The sequence below is a fragment of the Dromiciops gliroides genome, chromosome 3 (assembly GCF_019393635.1).
Source record: "Dromiciops gliroides isolate mDroGli1 chromosome 3, mDroGli1.pri, whole genome shotgun sequence".
NCBI lineage: Eukaryota > Metazoa > Chordata > Mammalia > Microbiotheria > Microbiotheriidae > Dromiciops > Dromiciops gliroides.
In genome coordinates, this window is record NC_057863.1 from 606,558,760 (window position 1) to 606,573,924 (window position 15,165).

General features: G+C 50.3%; 2 protein-coding genes across 3 annotated transcripts; one reads left to right on the forward strand and one right to left on the reverse strand.

Annotated features, from left to right (window-relative positions):
* Window positions 1-3,135: 3,135 nt before the first annotated feature.
* Window positions 3,136-7,969, forward strand: C3H1orf232 (chromosome 3 C1orf232 homolog). The gene is made up of 4 exons (XM_043991337.1): window positions 3,136-3,219; window positions 6,113-6,196; window positions 6,352-6,449; window positions 7,690-7,969. Exons 1-4 carry the CDS (start codon window positions 3,136-3,138, stop codon window positions 7,967-7,969), a joined length of 546 nt encoding a protein of 181 aa, XP_043847272.1.
* Window positions 7,970-8,695: 726 nt separating this feature from the next.
* On the reverse strand, window positions 8,696-12,298 carry FAM110D (family with sequence similarity 110 member D). 2 transcript variants are annotated; one of them, XM_043997050.1, is made up of 2 exons: window positions 12,191-12,298; window positions 8,696-9,784 (listed from the first exon to the last, which is right to left on the reverse strand). In XM_043997050.1, exon 2 carries the CDS (start codon window positions 9,714-9,716, stop codon window positions 8,913-8,915), a length of 804 nt encoding a protein of 267 aa, XP_043852985.1. In that variant the 5' UTR covers window positions 9,717-9,784; window positions 12,191-12,298; the 3' UTR covers window positions 8,696-8,912. The 2 variants fall into 2 exon arrangements, with proteins under 2 accessions (XP_043852985.1, XP_043852986.1); XM_043997051.1 differs by lacking the exon at window positions 12,191-12,298 and adding an exon at window positions 10,487-10,545.
* Between the last annotated feature and the right edge of the window lie 2,867 nt (window positions 12,299-15,165).

Below are 15,165 nucleotides of genomic sequence, written 5' to 3' on the forward strand. Positions count from 1 at the left end.
AGCAAACTATATACAGGATGAAGAGGAGATAATTAACTGGAGGAAGGCACTAGAATTAAGAGGGACTGGGGAAGGCTTCCTGTAGAAGGTGGCATTTTCGGGGACTTAAAGGAAGCCAAGGAGATCTGTAGTAGGAGTGGAGGAGAGAGATCATTCCAGGCATGGGGATAGCCAGAGAGAAGGCCTGGAGTTGAGTGGAATATGTGGTGGGCAGGAAGAAACCTGGGGGGGGGGGGTTGGAGGGGGCTAGGTTAGGAAGGGCTTTGAATGCCAAATAGAGCATTTTGTATTTGATCCTGGAGGTGATTGGGAGCCACTGGAGTTTACTGAGTAGGGAAGTGATGTGATCAGACCTGAGCTTTAGGAAAATCAGCTAGTGGCTGGATGGAGAGTGGACTTGGACTTGAAGCAGGAATACTTCAAGGAGCATAGTTCCTTTCAAGGAAACAACAGGGACAGGTAAAAAATAGATATGATGAAGGGGGAAAGGGAAAGGTAGCAAGGACCAGACCTGTGGTTTTGTTAGCTAGGTGGCCCATTGGATAGGGCCTGGACTTGGAGTCAGAAAAACCTGAGTTCAGATATGATCTCAGATCCCAGCTAGACATTTCACTGCCATCTGCTACAATTTCCTCATCTGTAAAAGGGGCGTGATAAGAGCACCTGCCTCCTAGCAACATTAAGTGAATCAAATGAGATAAGAGTAGTAAAGCACCTTTGCAAGCCTCACAGCTCCATCTGCAATGCTAGCTATTTTAATATAGGAATCCCAATGAGGAAACTCCCTCTGAAAATGCAGATCAGCAAATACTCTAATGTATAGTCTTTTTTTTTTTTTGGTGAGGCAATTGGGGTTAAGTGACTTGCCCAGGGTCACACAGCACCACCGGCCCTGGAGTCAGGAGGACCTGAGTTCAAATCTGGCCTCAGACACTTAACACTTACTAGTTGTGTGACCCTGGGCAAGTCACTTAACCCCAATTGCCTCACCAAAAAAAAAAAAGAATTATCCTGGGGCACTGAAAGGCTGTGCATGGTTGGGCAGGTTCACGCAGCCAGAATGTAGCCAGTTGGGACTTGAATCTCCAAGACCAGCTCTTTAACCCCTAAAGCCTGCTCAGCTACCAACTCCACACCAAATGAATAAACATAGGTAATGGAGGAGGGATATGAAGATAGTTAACCCTGGTGCCCCCCTCCTGTCTGCACCTGTTCCACCTGTTCTATGTTCTGTCTAAAATCTGCCCCAGAAATAGGCCTAATTCAATACAATCCAACTACATTTATGAAAGCTTGATATGTAGAAGACGCATAGATAAACATTCCGACATCCTGTATAGAGTGCTGGACTTGCAGTCAGGAATGCATAAATGAATGAATGAATGAATGAATGAATGAATGAATGAATGAATGAATGAAAAAATATTTATTAAACCCATTATTAGCATATATGCCAAGCACTAGGGAAGCCCTGAGTTTTAGTCCTGCTTTATGAACTTCCTAACTGCATAGCACGGGGCAAATCGCCCAAACCCTCAGAGCTTCCTCTCTGAATTGTCTGTAGGTTATGAAATGCCTCTGTGGAGAGAATTCCCAACTCAGACCAACCCAGTCCCTCACTCTGGTACAAGGTAGGACATGAATTGTATTGACTGTCCCCCAAGTGCACTGAGCAATGAGATCGGGTGGGCTTCTTCTCCTCTGAAAAGTCTTTGTGCAGAGGGTGGATGCCCACTTGCTAAATATGTTGTTCTGGGAATTCCTTGCAGGCCTGGGTTGGACTCAATGGCTGTTCACTGAGGTCCCTCCACACACACACACACACACACACATACACACGCTCTAAGCCAATGTCTCACAAATAGCTTAAGTTACTCAAGATGTGGTCTAACTAGGGCAGAGAACAGCAGGATTGTCTCCCCCCCCCCCCCATTACAGCTGGAAATTGCAGTTAGCTGCTATTCTCCCCCTGCCAAGTTAGGCTGTCAGACTGTAACCTCCTTAAAGGGCAGGCCTTCATGGTTTCCCCGGGCCTTGCTGGTACAGTCTCAAGTGCTTAATTCAGGTTTATTGGGTTGGACTGAATCATTGGATTGATGGGACAGCGTGCAGGCAATGGCAAGCTTGAAGATCCCTGGGGGATTTTCCCATGAACCCTGTGTTGTCTGTCTTCTATAGTGTGCTTGAGTGGGAGTTGCAGGCTAATGGCACACAGGGATGACACCCCTGAGATGCTCAAGGCAAATGGGATGTGGGGGAGGGTGACCTTGGTTTCCTCAGGCCAAAGGGGAGGAGAATTCTCATGGGAGAATCCCTCCCTGGAGCTCCAGGGGATGGATATTTGCAGGGGTGAGGCCCGCCTGATGTATCTGTCCCAGCCTGGCTGGTGAGGGTTGGGGAGGAGAGGATGGGGGGTGGGGGGGGAAGGAGCCTCACTCTCACTCCAGGGTCTGGTTCCTCCTGGACTGGAAGAAACCAAAGCTGGAGTGAGCAACAGTCGGGGACTCAGCAATAATTCAGGGACTTGGGCTATTTGGAGCTGGTTGCTAGGAGACAGGGTCACAGGGCTGAGTGTCCCCACTCCAGGAAGGGGGAATCAGTTACGGTCCAGACAATGCTGTGAAATATGAGACTGGGGCACTGGTGACTCCGGGGGCTGAGGGGCCTACCCGGGACCCCCATCACCAATATCAGCCAGTGCTTAAAGCTATGCAGGGACATTAGACAGACCCACACTGAGAAGGCAAAAAAAGTGTCTGACCACCTGGTTGGATTTTTTAAAAAGGGGGTGGGGAGTTGTGCTTGTCTTAGGGTGGGGATGAATGAGATAGGAAGGGTTGGGGATCCCTGTCTCATCCCAGGATGACGAGGAGGAGCCTCAAGTCATCCTGGGCCTTGCAGCTTTCCCAGGTGAACATTGGAAAGGTGGGGGTCCCTATCCCTACCCCAGATTCCTCCAGATCAGATTCCCGCCCCCACGGCACTGGGCCAGGAAGGAAAAGCTGGTTTATCTTTAATGAGGTCACCTGATCCCAGAGGGCAAGAGCCAGGCCCAGCCAAGTGGCCTTGTGAGGTGGGCACTGGTACCCACTGAGCCATCACCTGCCCTGTGCCCTGGACACTGCCCCTACAGCCATGAACCAGGCTTTTTGGAAGACCTACAAGTCAAAGGTGCTGCAGACCCTGGGCGGAGAGTCCGGGGAAGAGCTATCGGAAGAGGTGGGTGGCCCAGACTCCTAACGGATGGCACAGTCTGGGGTGGGGTGGGGGGGCAAAGGCCATAGCGAAGGGGGTGGGAGGAGAGGAAAATGAGGGAAAGGAGGCTGGTGGTACCTGAGAAAGGGTGAGGTACTGGAAATTCAGGGAGCTGGTTTGATTCCTGGTTTAGCTACTGACTTGCTGTGTGAGCTTCAGCAAAAGTCAGGCCGGCTCTGGCTCAGAGGTAATAATAATCATGCCCGCTACTACTGTGCTATGTCAGAAAGTAAGGCGAATTAATTGTTCTACTAGACCAAAAGTTCTTGAAGTGTGGTCTCAGACGCTTGGGGGGTCTCTAAGACCCCTGAAAGGGGGGGCACAAAATCAAAACTATTTTTTTAATAATACAAAGGGGTTTTAAATTCCAATATGGTAAATATTGATACATATATCCCATGTAAACAAAAACTTTGGGGGGAGGAAGGTGGTTCATTAGAATTTTTAAGATGACAAAGGGATCCCGAGATCAAAAAGTCTGAGAACTCCTGGGCTGGAGAAACTCTCAGGTCTCTCATATTCTGTTCTAGCTCTGACATCCTGAGTTCTAAGGGTCCTCCCAGCTCTGACATCCTGTGTTCTAAGGACCTTCCCAGCTCTAACATTCTCTGTTCTTAGGTCCCACCTAAGACCTCTGACATCCTGTGTTCTAAGGGCCCTCCCAGCTCTGACATTCTATGACAGAGGAATTGGGAAAGGGAGAGAAGGGAACTAGGGAGAGGAAATGGAAGCAAGGCAAGAGGATAGGGAAGGGAAAGCAGGAAATAGGGATAGGATAAGTAAGAAAGGGGAAAGGAACAGGACGACAGGGAGAGAGGAGATCTTGGGCCCTGGGGAGACCGATATCTTCCCAGGGGACTAGGGCTGGGTGCCAGATTTGACTTGGAAGAACATCAGCTGGGGACAATAGAGGCCACGTGTGTAATCAAGCTCCGCCCCAGGCTCTCTGCCCTGACATCAGAGATGGGGCCCTCCAGACCCCCCAGATGTGTCATTCCTCCCTCCAACAGCCCATCCATGCCTGCTGCTCCCGTGTGACTTGTCTGTGGCCTCCCATAAATATTACTTTGTCAAGAGTGCTTCTAGGGGAGGGGTCCGCCCAACATGCTTAACATTGCCTGGAGAGCATATGGAGATCCTGGGGGGAAGACAGGATGCTGGTCTGCAATAGGGGAGGCACCATCCTCTTCATGTGGAAGTCATTTGGATTGTGTGGGGCCTGTGTGAGCTGCCTGGAGTGAGCGGAGGGGAAGCCCGCCTGTGAGTGTGCAGTTGGGTGCCGGGGACAGGGCACTAAATTTGAAATCAGAAGACTTGGGTTCTGGTGTTCCCTCTGATACTAGTTGTGTGACCTTGGGTAAGCCTATAATATGATACAGTTCAATTCAATGACTCTTGGGCTCCCCCCCCCCCCCCCCCCCCGTCACCATATACACACACAAACACTTTGTATGAAGCATATAGAAACATATACTATAAGAACTGGAGGGGCAACTAGGTGGCGCACTGGATAGAGCACCAGCCCTGGAGTCAGGAGGACCTGAGTTCAAATCCGACCTCAGACACTTAACACTTACTAGCTGTGTGACCCTGGGCAAGTCACAACCAATTGCCTCACTAAAAAAAAAAAAAAAAACTGGAAAGGAATTTGGAGAAAATCCTTCATTTGCCGATGAGAAAGCTAAGGCCCTAGAGGGAAAGTGACTTGCCCAAGGTCACACAGCAAGTTACTGGCAGAATTCATTCTCCTGGACTGTGGTGCTCTCATATGCACAGACTGTATGTCTATTTATAGGTGTGGGTAGCTGGGTATGTACAGTCAGTCAGCTAGTTAGTCAGTCAATCAGCTAGCATTTATTAAACATCTACTATGTGCCAGGAAGCCAGGCATCACAGTGGATAGAGTGCTGGGCCTAGAGTCAGAGAAACTCATCCTCCTGAGTTCAAAGCTGGCCTTGGACACATCCTAGCTGTGTGACCCTGGGCAAGTCACTTCACCCTGTTTGCCTCAGTTTTCTCATCTGTCAAATGAGCTGGAGAAGGAAATGGAAATGGAAAACTACTACAGTATCTTTGCCAAAACAAAACCCAAATGGTGTCAATAAGAGTCAGACACACAACAAAACATGTGTCAGGCACTATGTTAAGTGACAGGGAAGGGAAGAAAGACAAAAAGTCAGTCCCTGCCCTCAAGGAGCTTGCAGTCAGGAGACAACATATAAAGAGCTATGTACAAACAAGACATGGGCAGGGTGTCTGTCGCAAAAGTGTTCAACTTATTTAAGCTTAAAACTGCACTAAGGGGACAGCTAGGTGGCACAGTGGATAAAGCACCAGCCCTGGATTCAGGAGGTCCTGAGTTCAAATCCAGCCTCAGACACTTGACACTTACTAGCTGTGTGACCCTAGGCAAGTCACTTAACCCTCATAGCCCTACCAAAAAAAAAAAAACTACACTAAGGCATTTGGGACACCCTGTACATCATAAATTGGGGACAGTCTCAAGAAGGCACTGAGAGAAATATATAAAATGCGGTGGGGTGGGGTACGTATGAAAGGGAGACAAAAGTATGAGTTGGAGGGGGATTGTCTGCGTGAAGACAAAGACTGCATTGTTGCATGTGAGGGGAGAGATGGAATGAGAGATGAGAAGGGAAGTTGGCATTGTGTGGGGGAGGGGACAAATGGGGATGGGGGAGGGGGACAGGATATGGGGGTATGAGAGGAAGAATTGGAGAGATGTGACTTTGGAGATAGGATTGTGTGTGAAGGTAAGACAAGCATGTGTTTAAGGGGGGGAGTGTGTGTGTGTGTGTGTAGCTCCCTCTCACAGCTGGGCTTGGGGTGTGTGTCACAGACAGAGAGTCCAGTGCTAGCAGAGCAGGAAGATGTGCAGCTGACAGAGGAGGCCAGCAATCCCATGTCCCAGCTGGCCCGGAGGGTAAGGCTTCCCAGCTCAGGGAACAGGGCATCCATCTATCCAGGGGGAAGAAGGGAAAGGAAGGGAGGGGTTCCCTGATTTTAGGTGGGGAGGTCACCTGTGCCTGGTACCTCTATCAATGACTCTGCTCTTCCCCTCCACCCCTCATCCCCAAGGTCCAAGGTGCTGGGGTGAAAGGCTGGAGGACGATGTCATCTTTGTTCAGCAAAGAAGATGAGGACAAGTTGCTGCCTTCAGAACCCTGTGCTGACCAGTAGGAGGGGATAGGGAAGTGGGTGGCTCCTCCCTGACCTGAGGCTGGGGGTGGGGAGAAGAAGGGAGGGTGCCTTTGGTACCTGCGCCTCAGTTTCTTCCCTCACTGTCCTTTCCAACTACATCCTGAGTTGGGGTTTGGGTGTGATCTACCCTGTGTCTCTGTGCTTGTGTTCATGGCTGGGAAGCCTGGCCCAAGTCTGGCTATATTCTCATTATTCTCCCTCCAAGGAGCAAGTTGATAACTGCTCTTGGAAGGTCACTCTGCGGTTTAATCTTGTTGAGGGTTGGCCTGCTAAGGCCTGGCTGGGCAGCCTCTTCCCTCAGTCACCTGGAAAAGTGCCACCAAGCTCAGGGCCAAGGGACAGAGAAGGTAATCTTTTAGTGCTCTTCCTTCCTTGTCCCTGTGCCCAAGGATCTCTGGAGGCCATACCCTGCCCCTCTCATCCACACAAGCCCTTGACTTCCCAGCCTCCTGCCCACTCTTTCCACTTTCTTAATTCCCACCTCCCTTGGATGCCCCTGTCAGCATCTGTCTGTTGCTAGACACTGACCACCTCCTGTTCACAAACAGGCGCATGGGCACGTGCACACACACACCCCTTTCCTCCGATAACTCCACAACCATCCTCATCTCAGCTCCCCACTCAGACCCAATCCCCATCTCTTCCCTCAGAGATACCCCCACCTCCCTCTTCAGACCCCTCCCTATTTGTCTTCACACAACAAAGGCTCTTCTCTAACCCCAACCCATTCCCTGCTTACCATGTGCTCTTTCCCCCCTCCGTGGCCCTCCCATACATTCGTCCCTATACCCACCATCCCCTCACACACTCATCTCCCTCTCCTTTCTCCTCAGAGACCCCTTTCCCCTAACACTCCCATCTCTCTCCTCATACTCATGTGACTCACAAAGTCATAGACCTTGAGTTGGAAAGGATATCAGTGACCCCCTAATTCAACCCTACAGAAAAGAATAAAACATTGGACTTGGAGTCCAGAAAATCTGGGTTCAAATCCTGCCTCAGACATTTCCTAGCTATGTGGCCCTGGGCAAGTCATTTAACTCCCAGGGCCTGTTTCTTTATCTGCAAATGGGGTCTCTTCCAGCTCTAAATCTAGGGTCCCCAGACCCTTTATTTCTCTTTTCTCTCCCCCTTCTCCCCATGCCCCATCACCCCTTGGCACATTTCCATCTCTCCTTTCTGTCCTCATCCACACACCCCTTCTCTCCCCCACAGTCCCCTGGCAGCACCACCCCCTACGGAGGATGTCCCCAAGGGGCCAGGCTTCTGGGATGCCTTCGCCAGCAGGTGGCAGCAGCAGCATCACCAGCAGCCGCCACAGGAGACCGAGGCAGCGGCTGAGGCCATGCTCGGGGGTGAAGGGGAGGCTGAGCCAGACCGGGAGGATGGAGCCAACGACCAGGCTGAGGCCGACCCAGCTTCTGGCTTCAAGTGGGGTTTCCTAACCAACAAACTGGCCGAGATGCGCAGCAAAGCCATCCCCAAAGGAGATTAGCTGCTCCCCCACACCTGTGCCCCCTCCCATTTGCACCCACCCTACCAAAGGCCCTCTAGGACCAAGAGATCCTGCTGACCTGATGCTTCTCTGTCCCCCATACCCAAGGGGCCCCAATACAAGGGGATGCATGAGATGCTGGGGCAGGGGAGGAGTGTGGATGCCCATATTGCCTCGGCCCAAGCAGATAGTGTCTCCTTCCTTGGCCTTAACCCTTCCCAAACACCTGTAGCAGATGGGCAGGTGAAAGGGGAAGGCCCGTCTGCTTCCCAGATAAGGCTCAGAGCACAATAAGAGGGATTGGGGTCAAACTTCAGGAAGACATTCCTCTGTGGCCAGGAAGATGATTTGGGAAAAGATGCCTATCTCCTTCTCCTTTGTTGCCCCCCAACCCTGACCCAGGACCCCCCAACCCCCACCCAGGCTGCAAAGAGGGCAGCCACCCCTCCCTCTCATTAGATAATGAGATAATGAGTGTGCAGCACTTTGGATCTTTAATTCCATATACAGATGCTATGAATCCTCGTAACAATCATCCTCCCCCCCCCAGACCCCTTCCTGAGTCTATCAGAAATGAATCCTGGGATCCTCAGCAGCCACTCTCTTAGCCTGCATCCCCCGTGCCCTGTTCCCCAACACAGATCCAGACTTAAATAAAGTCTACTTTATTCAACATGTCTCCTGGACACAGCCCCGATACCCCATCCCAACCCCCCAGTCCCCAGACCAAGCCTCCACAGGGGCCACGGAGTTACCCTCACTCACTCTCCCCAGTTACTCCAGCCCGGGTCCCGCCCCCTCAGCCAGAGCACCAGGCCTGGGGTGCCAATGCTGTCCCCTACAGAGTGCCCCCTCCTATGATTCTCAGGGTCTGTGCCACCCCAATGGGCAGGGCAGAGCCCAGCTCCTATGCCCACTCCTCGTCCTCTCCCTTCCCACCCACTCACACTTCTGATTCCAGGGGGGGTGCCCGAGCCCGCTGGCACCCATAGAGCCATTTGATGACCCTGGCGTTGCGTTCCACCACAGATACAGGGGGTTGCCCATCTCTAGACATGCCCACCTCAGAGTCTCCACCGCCACCATCACCTCCACTCGAATCCCACTCGCTGCCACCCTCAGAGCTGGGCCTGCCCAGTGGAGGGCTGGCATCTGTCTCCCAGGTTTTGGGTGAGAATCTCTCAGCACCCAGCACCTCCACCAGTGCCCGCTCTAGCCCACAGTAGTTGAAGAAACGTTCTTTCTCGGACAGGGGCAGGGAGCACGTGGGACAGAGGGCTCGCTTGCCCGACTCAGGAGATGTGGGCTGGGGGGCTCCTGGACCCTTCCCAGCTGTGCCCCACGCTGCTTGGGGCACTGGGGCCACACGCTCCACTGGGCTGGGGGTTCCAGGAGAATCTGGGGAAGCTCCCTGAAAGAGGCGTCGCACCAGGCTCTGCCCTTTGGCATTCTCCTTGTTCACTGCCTTGCAGTCCCGTTTCTGCCGATAAATGATGAGGGAGTCGGGCCTCAGAAGCCGCTTTCCACTTCCTCTTCGGGCTGGCCCAAGGGGCCTTGGTGAGGGTGGGGTCTCCAGCTCATTGCAGGAGTGAGGGGTCAGGGGGCCCGTTCCCCCACGAAGGGCTGGCTCCTGGCGCCGGGCAATCACCTGCTGGGTCTTGACGTACTTGGCCTTGTCTGCCTCGAGCCTCTCCACAGCACTGGGGGTCCGGGTGGGGGATGGGGTGGCCAGTGAAGTCGAATGCATCTCAGCAGGGCAGGGGTGGGCAATGGCCCATGGGCCACCAGGAGACTAGCAGTGCCCCTAGTTAAGGCCTGGGGGGAGGAGAAAAGATACTATTAACAAGGGGGCAGATGTCACTGCCTTCCTTCCCTTTGAGGCCTGGAAAAAGCATCATGGAGCAATAAAGCTGGTCAGAAAGGTGCTGAGGTCTTTCAGTAAAAGTACCTCCTTTAATGGAGGAGGAACTGAAGCCAAGTGACTGAGCCCAAGGTCACCAAGTTAGTGGCAGCGCCAAGGTTAGGACCTGCTTCTTTTCCCAGTTTGTCCAATGCCCTTCCAACTATACTATGCTGCCCCCTTTAAAAACCAGGAGCTGGGGGGGCAGCTAGATGGCGCAGTGGTTAAAGCACCGGCCCTGGATTCAGGAGTACCTGAGTTCAAATCCGGCCTCAGACACTTGACACTTACTAGCTGTGTGACTCTGGGCAAGTCACTTAACCCCCATTGCCTAAAAAAAAAAAAAAAAAACCAGGAGCTGGAGCCAGACTGGAGTGGCCAGGGTCCCCAGACAGGTGCCCAGGGCCAAGTGACCAGGGACCTGGACCCGGCCCCTGCCCCCCAGACACTCTGCACAGAACAGGGTCCTTCCAGGTCATGGGGGGAGAGGGGGGGGCACATTCCTGAGCTGGGTGTATGGCTGGGCCTCAGTAGGAATCAAAAAAGACACACAGCGCCCGTCCTCCAAGGCCTGGCCCAGCCCAAATCCCGAAAGTGCCTTCGACCGGAAAAAATACCTCTTCCCAGCCCCAAAGCTCCAGAGGCCAAGACAAAGCTGTCCACTCCACACTCCCAGGCTCAGCTGCCCTCCCAGCCCGGCCCCTCCCGCCTCTGCCTCCGCCTCCTCTGAGGTCCAGGATGTAACCACAGGGCGGGAGCCAGGGACTGCCCAAGCCCTTCCTGGACATTTGAAGGAGGGGAGGGGAGAGTTCACCAGGGTCAACTCATGCAGTCCCCTGCCTCCAGCCACAATTTTCAATCTTCCTCACTCCAGCCAGGGGCTAAGGCTTTTCCTGTTTAGACATCATATCTCCTATCTCTTTCCTGTTGGAAGTGATGTCTCTTCTGTTATTTCCCCTCATTTTCCTCAGTTTCCAGACCATTTCCAGTTCTAAATACTATAATCCCCGACTCTTCTTACCATCCTGGGGCCCCCACCTCCAATATTCATCCCTATTATTCCAACTCATTTTCCTCTTTTTGGGTCCATTGTGTCCTCAGCCCCTTGACGACCCTGTACATCAGTTGGGAACCCCTCCGTCATCTTCCCACCCCAAGGCCGTGCATTCAGGGCATGCTGAGACCCAGAGAGTCCCTGTGACCCCCCCAACCTGACCTCCGAGCCACCGCACTTCCCAGTGGGCTTCTGCAGAGGAGAGGCAGCTAGGCAGAGGGGCTGTAAATCAACTCTCGACAGGTCCAGAAGCAGCCCCCAGGGCTCCTGGGTAGGACAGCGACCGGCCACCCACATGGCTCAAATCCTGACATCCTGCCCCTTTACCATCAGCTTTGGCGGGGGGGGGGGGGGGGGGGGGGGGGGGGGAGAGGAGGAGAAGGAGGAGGAGGGAGCAGATCAGACTTGGGGAGCTGAGTGGGGCATAGGGAGAGGGCAGCAAGAGACACGTTAACCAGGCAGGAAGAGAGAAAGAGAATAAACCTCAAACAGGACCTATCAGGAGAGTGTCTCCCCTCCACAAGTACCCTGTTCGGCTGCCCCACCTTTCCCTCTTCAAAGCTCCCAGACCCTGACCCCAACAGGAGAGCTTTGGTGGGAGGGGCTGGGGGAAGGGAAGAGGACTCACACACAAAAACAGAGGAGACAAAGAAACACAGATTTGGGGGGGGGCAGAGAGAGTCAAGTGGTTGGTGGTGTGGAGGGGGGGAAATGAACTGAAGTGGGCTAGGAAGTTAAGCCCGACAGTTCAACTGTCTCTAACTCCCCCGGCCACACAGGGGGGATGGGGTGAGGGTAGGGGTCGGGGCTGCAGGACACAGCTCAGCCCCTGTACAGAACCCAGCAAATTTAACCCCAAAACTCACCTGGGGAAGGGGGGTCCTAAAGGAGCTAGTGGGTCTGGAACCCAAGGTATTTGGCCAGAGCAGGCCTGTACTCACCCCTCCCCAGGAAGCCTCTAGGCTTAAAGTATTGAGCTATAAAAAGCCTCAAACTACTGGTTCTTCCTAATCATAGGACCCAAAATACTTTGCTGCCCACTCCCTCTCCTCCCAGCCAGTCCATTCTGCTCTCCTCAGAGCCAGCTGCAGACACATCATAACAGGGTTACCCAAGGGTCCCAGCTTCCCCATTACCCCAGTTCTTTCCAGTCTCCGGATCTCAGGATGCTCACTGGCGAGGCAGCAGCTCTGCCTCTCCCATCCCCCAGTCAGTGTCCAGCGGCCCTCTTACCCCCAGGGAATGGTGGGAAGAGTATAACACTCACCTCTTTGAAGGAGACCAGAAATGGAATAAGGGGGTACCAGACTGATGCAGGCACACTGGAAGGACAGAACTAACTGAGGAGACAAGTAACCCATCCCCTACTCCCCTCCCAGCAGGAAAGGTTTGGTCTTCAGAGTCCCTGGATTAACCCCTCCTTCTCCACTAGCCCAGCCTCCATTAACCCCCTCCTTTCCCTCTACGGGGATGGCCTGTGGGCCTCTGCTGTTTACTTCCCTCGTTTAGACCAGATCATAAGCTAGGGGCTAGAAAGGACCATAGGGTCACGTAGGCAAAAGTCCTCATTTAACAATTCACAACTCAGCAAAGTTGTGGGACATCAGATAAAGCCACAAAACCCATTGGCATTTCTATATATTATCGACAAAGTCCAGCAAGAAAAGATGGAAAGAGAAATTCCATTTAAAGTAATGTTAGGGGCAGCTAGGTGGCGCAGTGGATAGAGCACCGGCCCTGGAGTTAGGAGTACCTGAGTTCAAATTCGGCCTGAGACACTTAACACTTACTAGCTGTGTGACCCTGGGCAAGTCACTTAACCCCAATTGCCTCACCAAAAAAAAAAAGTAATGTTGAGTCACTCTACCTGCCAAAACAAACCCAAGAACCAAATGAACACAGTTACAAAACATTTTTCACACAAAGTCAGATCTAAACAACTGAAGAAATATTAATTTCTCATGGGTAGGCCCAGTCAACATAATAAAATGACAATTCTACCTAAATTAATTTACTTATTCATTGCCATACTAATCAAATTACCAACATATCATTTTTATAGAGCTAGAAAAATAATAAACAAAATTCATCTGGAAGAATAAAAGGTCAAGAATATTAAGGGAATCAATGAATAAAGGTGGCTTAGCAGTACCAGATCGCAAACTGTATTACAAAGCAGCAATCATCAAAACAATCTGGTACTGTCTGAAAAATAGAGTGGTGGATCAGTGGAATAGATTTGGTACACAATACACAGTAGTAAATGACCAGAGGTAGTGTTTGACAAACCCAAAGATCCAAGGTTTTAGGACAAGAACTCACTTTTTTACAAAAATTGCTGAGAAAACTGGAAAGTGGTTTGACAGAAAGTAGGTAGAGACCAACATCCTCACACTGCATACCAAGATAAGGTAAAAATGATTTAGACATAAAGGGCGATAGCATAAACAAATTAGGAGAGCATAGAATAGTTTACCTGTCATATTTATGGATAAGGGAAAAATTTATGACCAAACAAGAGATAGAGAGCATTATAGGATGTGAAATGGATAAATTTAATTTGATTACATCAAATTGAAAAGGTTTTGCACAAACAAAACCAATACAGCCCAAGATCAGAAGAAAAGCAGGCAAATGGAAAAAAATTCACAGCAAATTTCTCTGACAAAGGCCTCATTTCTCAAATATATAGAGAACTGAGTCAAATTTATTAGAATATAATTCATTCCCCAATTGATAAATGGTCAAAAGATATGAACAAGAAGTTTCTAGAAGAAATCAAAGCTATAGCCATATGAAAAAATGCTCTTAATCGCTACTGATTTGAGATACGCAAATTAAAACAATTCTGAGGCATCACTGCATAGCTATCAAATTGGCTAATATGACAGAAAAGGAAAATGACAAATGTTGGAGGGGATGTGAAAAAATTGGGACACTTATACACTGTTGGTGGAGTTGTGAACTGATTCAACCATTCTGGAGAACAATTTGGAACTATTCCCAAAGAACTATAAAACTTTGATCCAGCAATACCACTATTAGGTCTGTACCTCAAAGAGATCAAAGAAAAAGGAAAAGGACCTACATGTACAAAAATACACTTTTGTGGTGGCAAAGAATTGAAAATTCAAGGGATATCCATCACTTGAGGAATGGCTGAACAAGTTGTGGTAGTATATGATTGTGATGGAATACCAATGTGCTCTAAGAAATGATGAGCAGAATGGTTTCAGAAAAGCCTAGGAAGACTTATATGAACTGATGAAAAAATGAAATGAGCAGAACCAGGAGAGTACTGTACATAGAAACAGCAACATTGTACAATAATCGCTTAGCCATTCTCCGCAATGCAACAACCCAAGACAATTCTTAAGGACTTAAGATCAAAAATGCTATCCACCTCCAGAGAAAGAATGGATGGCATCTGAATGCAGATTGAAGCATACTTTTTGAAAAAAACAACTTTATTATTCTTGGGGTTTTCGCAACATGGCTAATATGGAAATGTTTGCATGACTGTACATGCATAATCTATATCAAATTGCTTGCTTTTTTTTTTTTGTGGAACAATGAAAGTTAAGTGATTTTCCCAGGGTCACACAGCTAGTTAAGTGTCAAGTGTCTGAGGCCGGATTTGAACTCAGGTCCTCCTGAATCCAGGACCAGTGCTTTATCCCCTGCGCCACCTAGCTGCCCCCCAAATTGCTTGCTTTCTTAAGGGGGGTAGGGGAAAGAATGATAGAATTTGGAACTCAAAATTTAAAAAAATGAATGTTGAAAGATTTTGTTTACATGTGGTTAATAGAAAAATAAAAGAAAATGTAAAGAAAAAAATCCTCATTTACAGATGAAGAAACTGAGGGCTAGAGAAGCTCCAGTGACTCACCAAATACCCAGGTGATAAGTGGGAAGACTAATATTTGAATCCAAGATCATAGCATTTAGAACTGGAAAAGAGGGCAGCTAGGTGGTGCAGTAGATAAAGCACTGGCCCTGGATTCAGGAGGACCTTAGTTCAAATTTGGCCTCAGACACTTGACACTTACTGGCTGTGTGACCCTGGGCAAGTCACTTAACCCTCATTGCCCCACCAAAAAAAAAAAAAAAAGAGCTAGAAATAAGACCTTAAGGCCATCTTGTCATTATACAGATGAAGAGACTGAGGCCCAGAAAAGGCAAGTGTGTAGGCTAATGGGCAAGTTTAAAGTTCCTAGTGGGGGACCTTAACCTTCCCCTCTC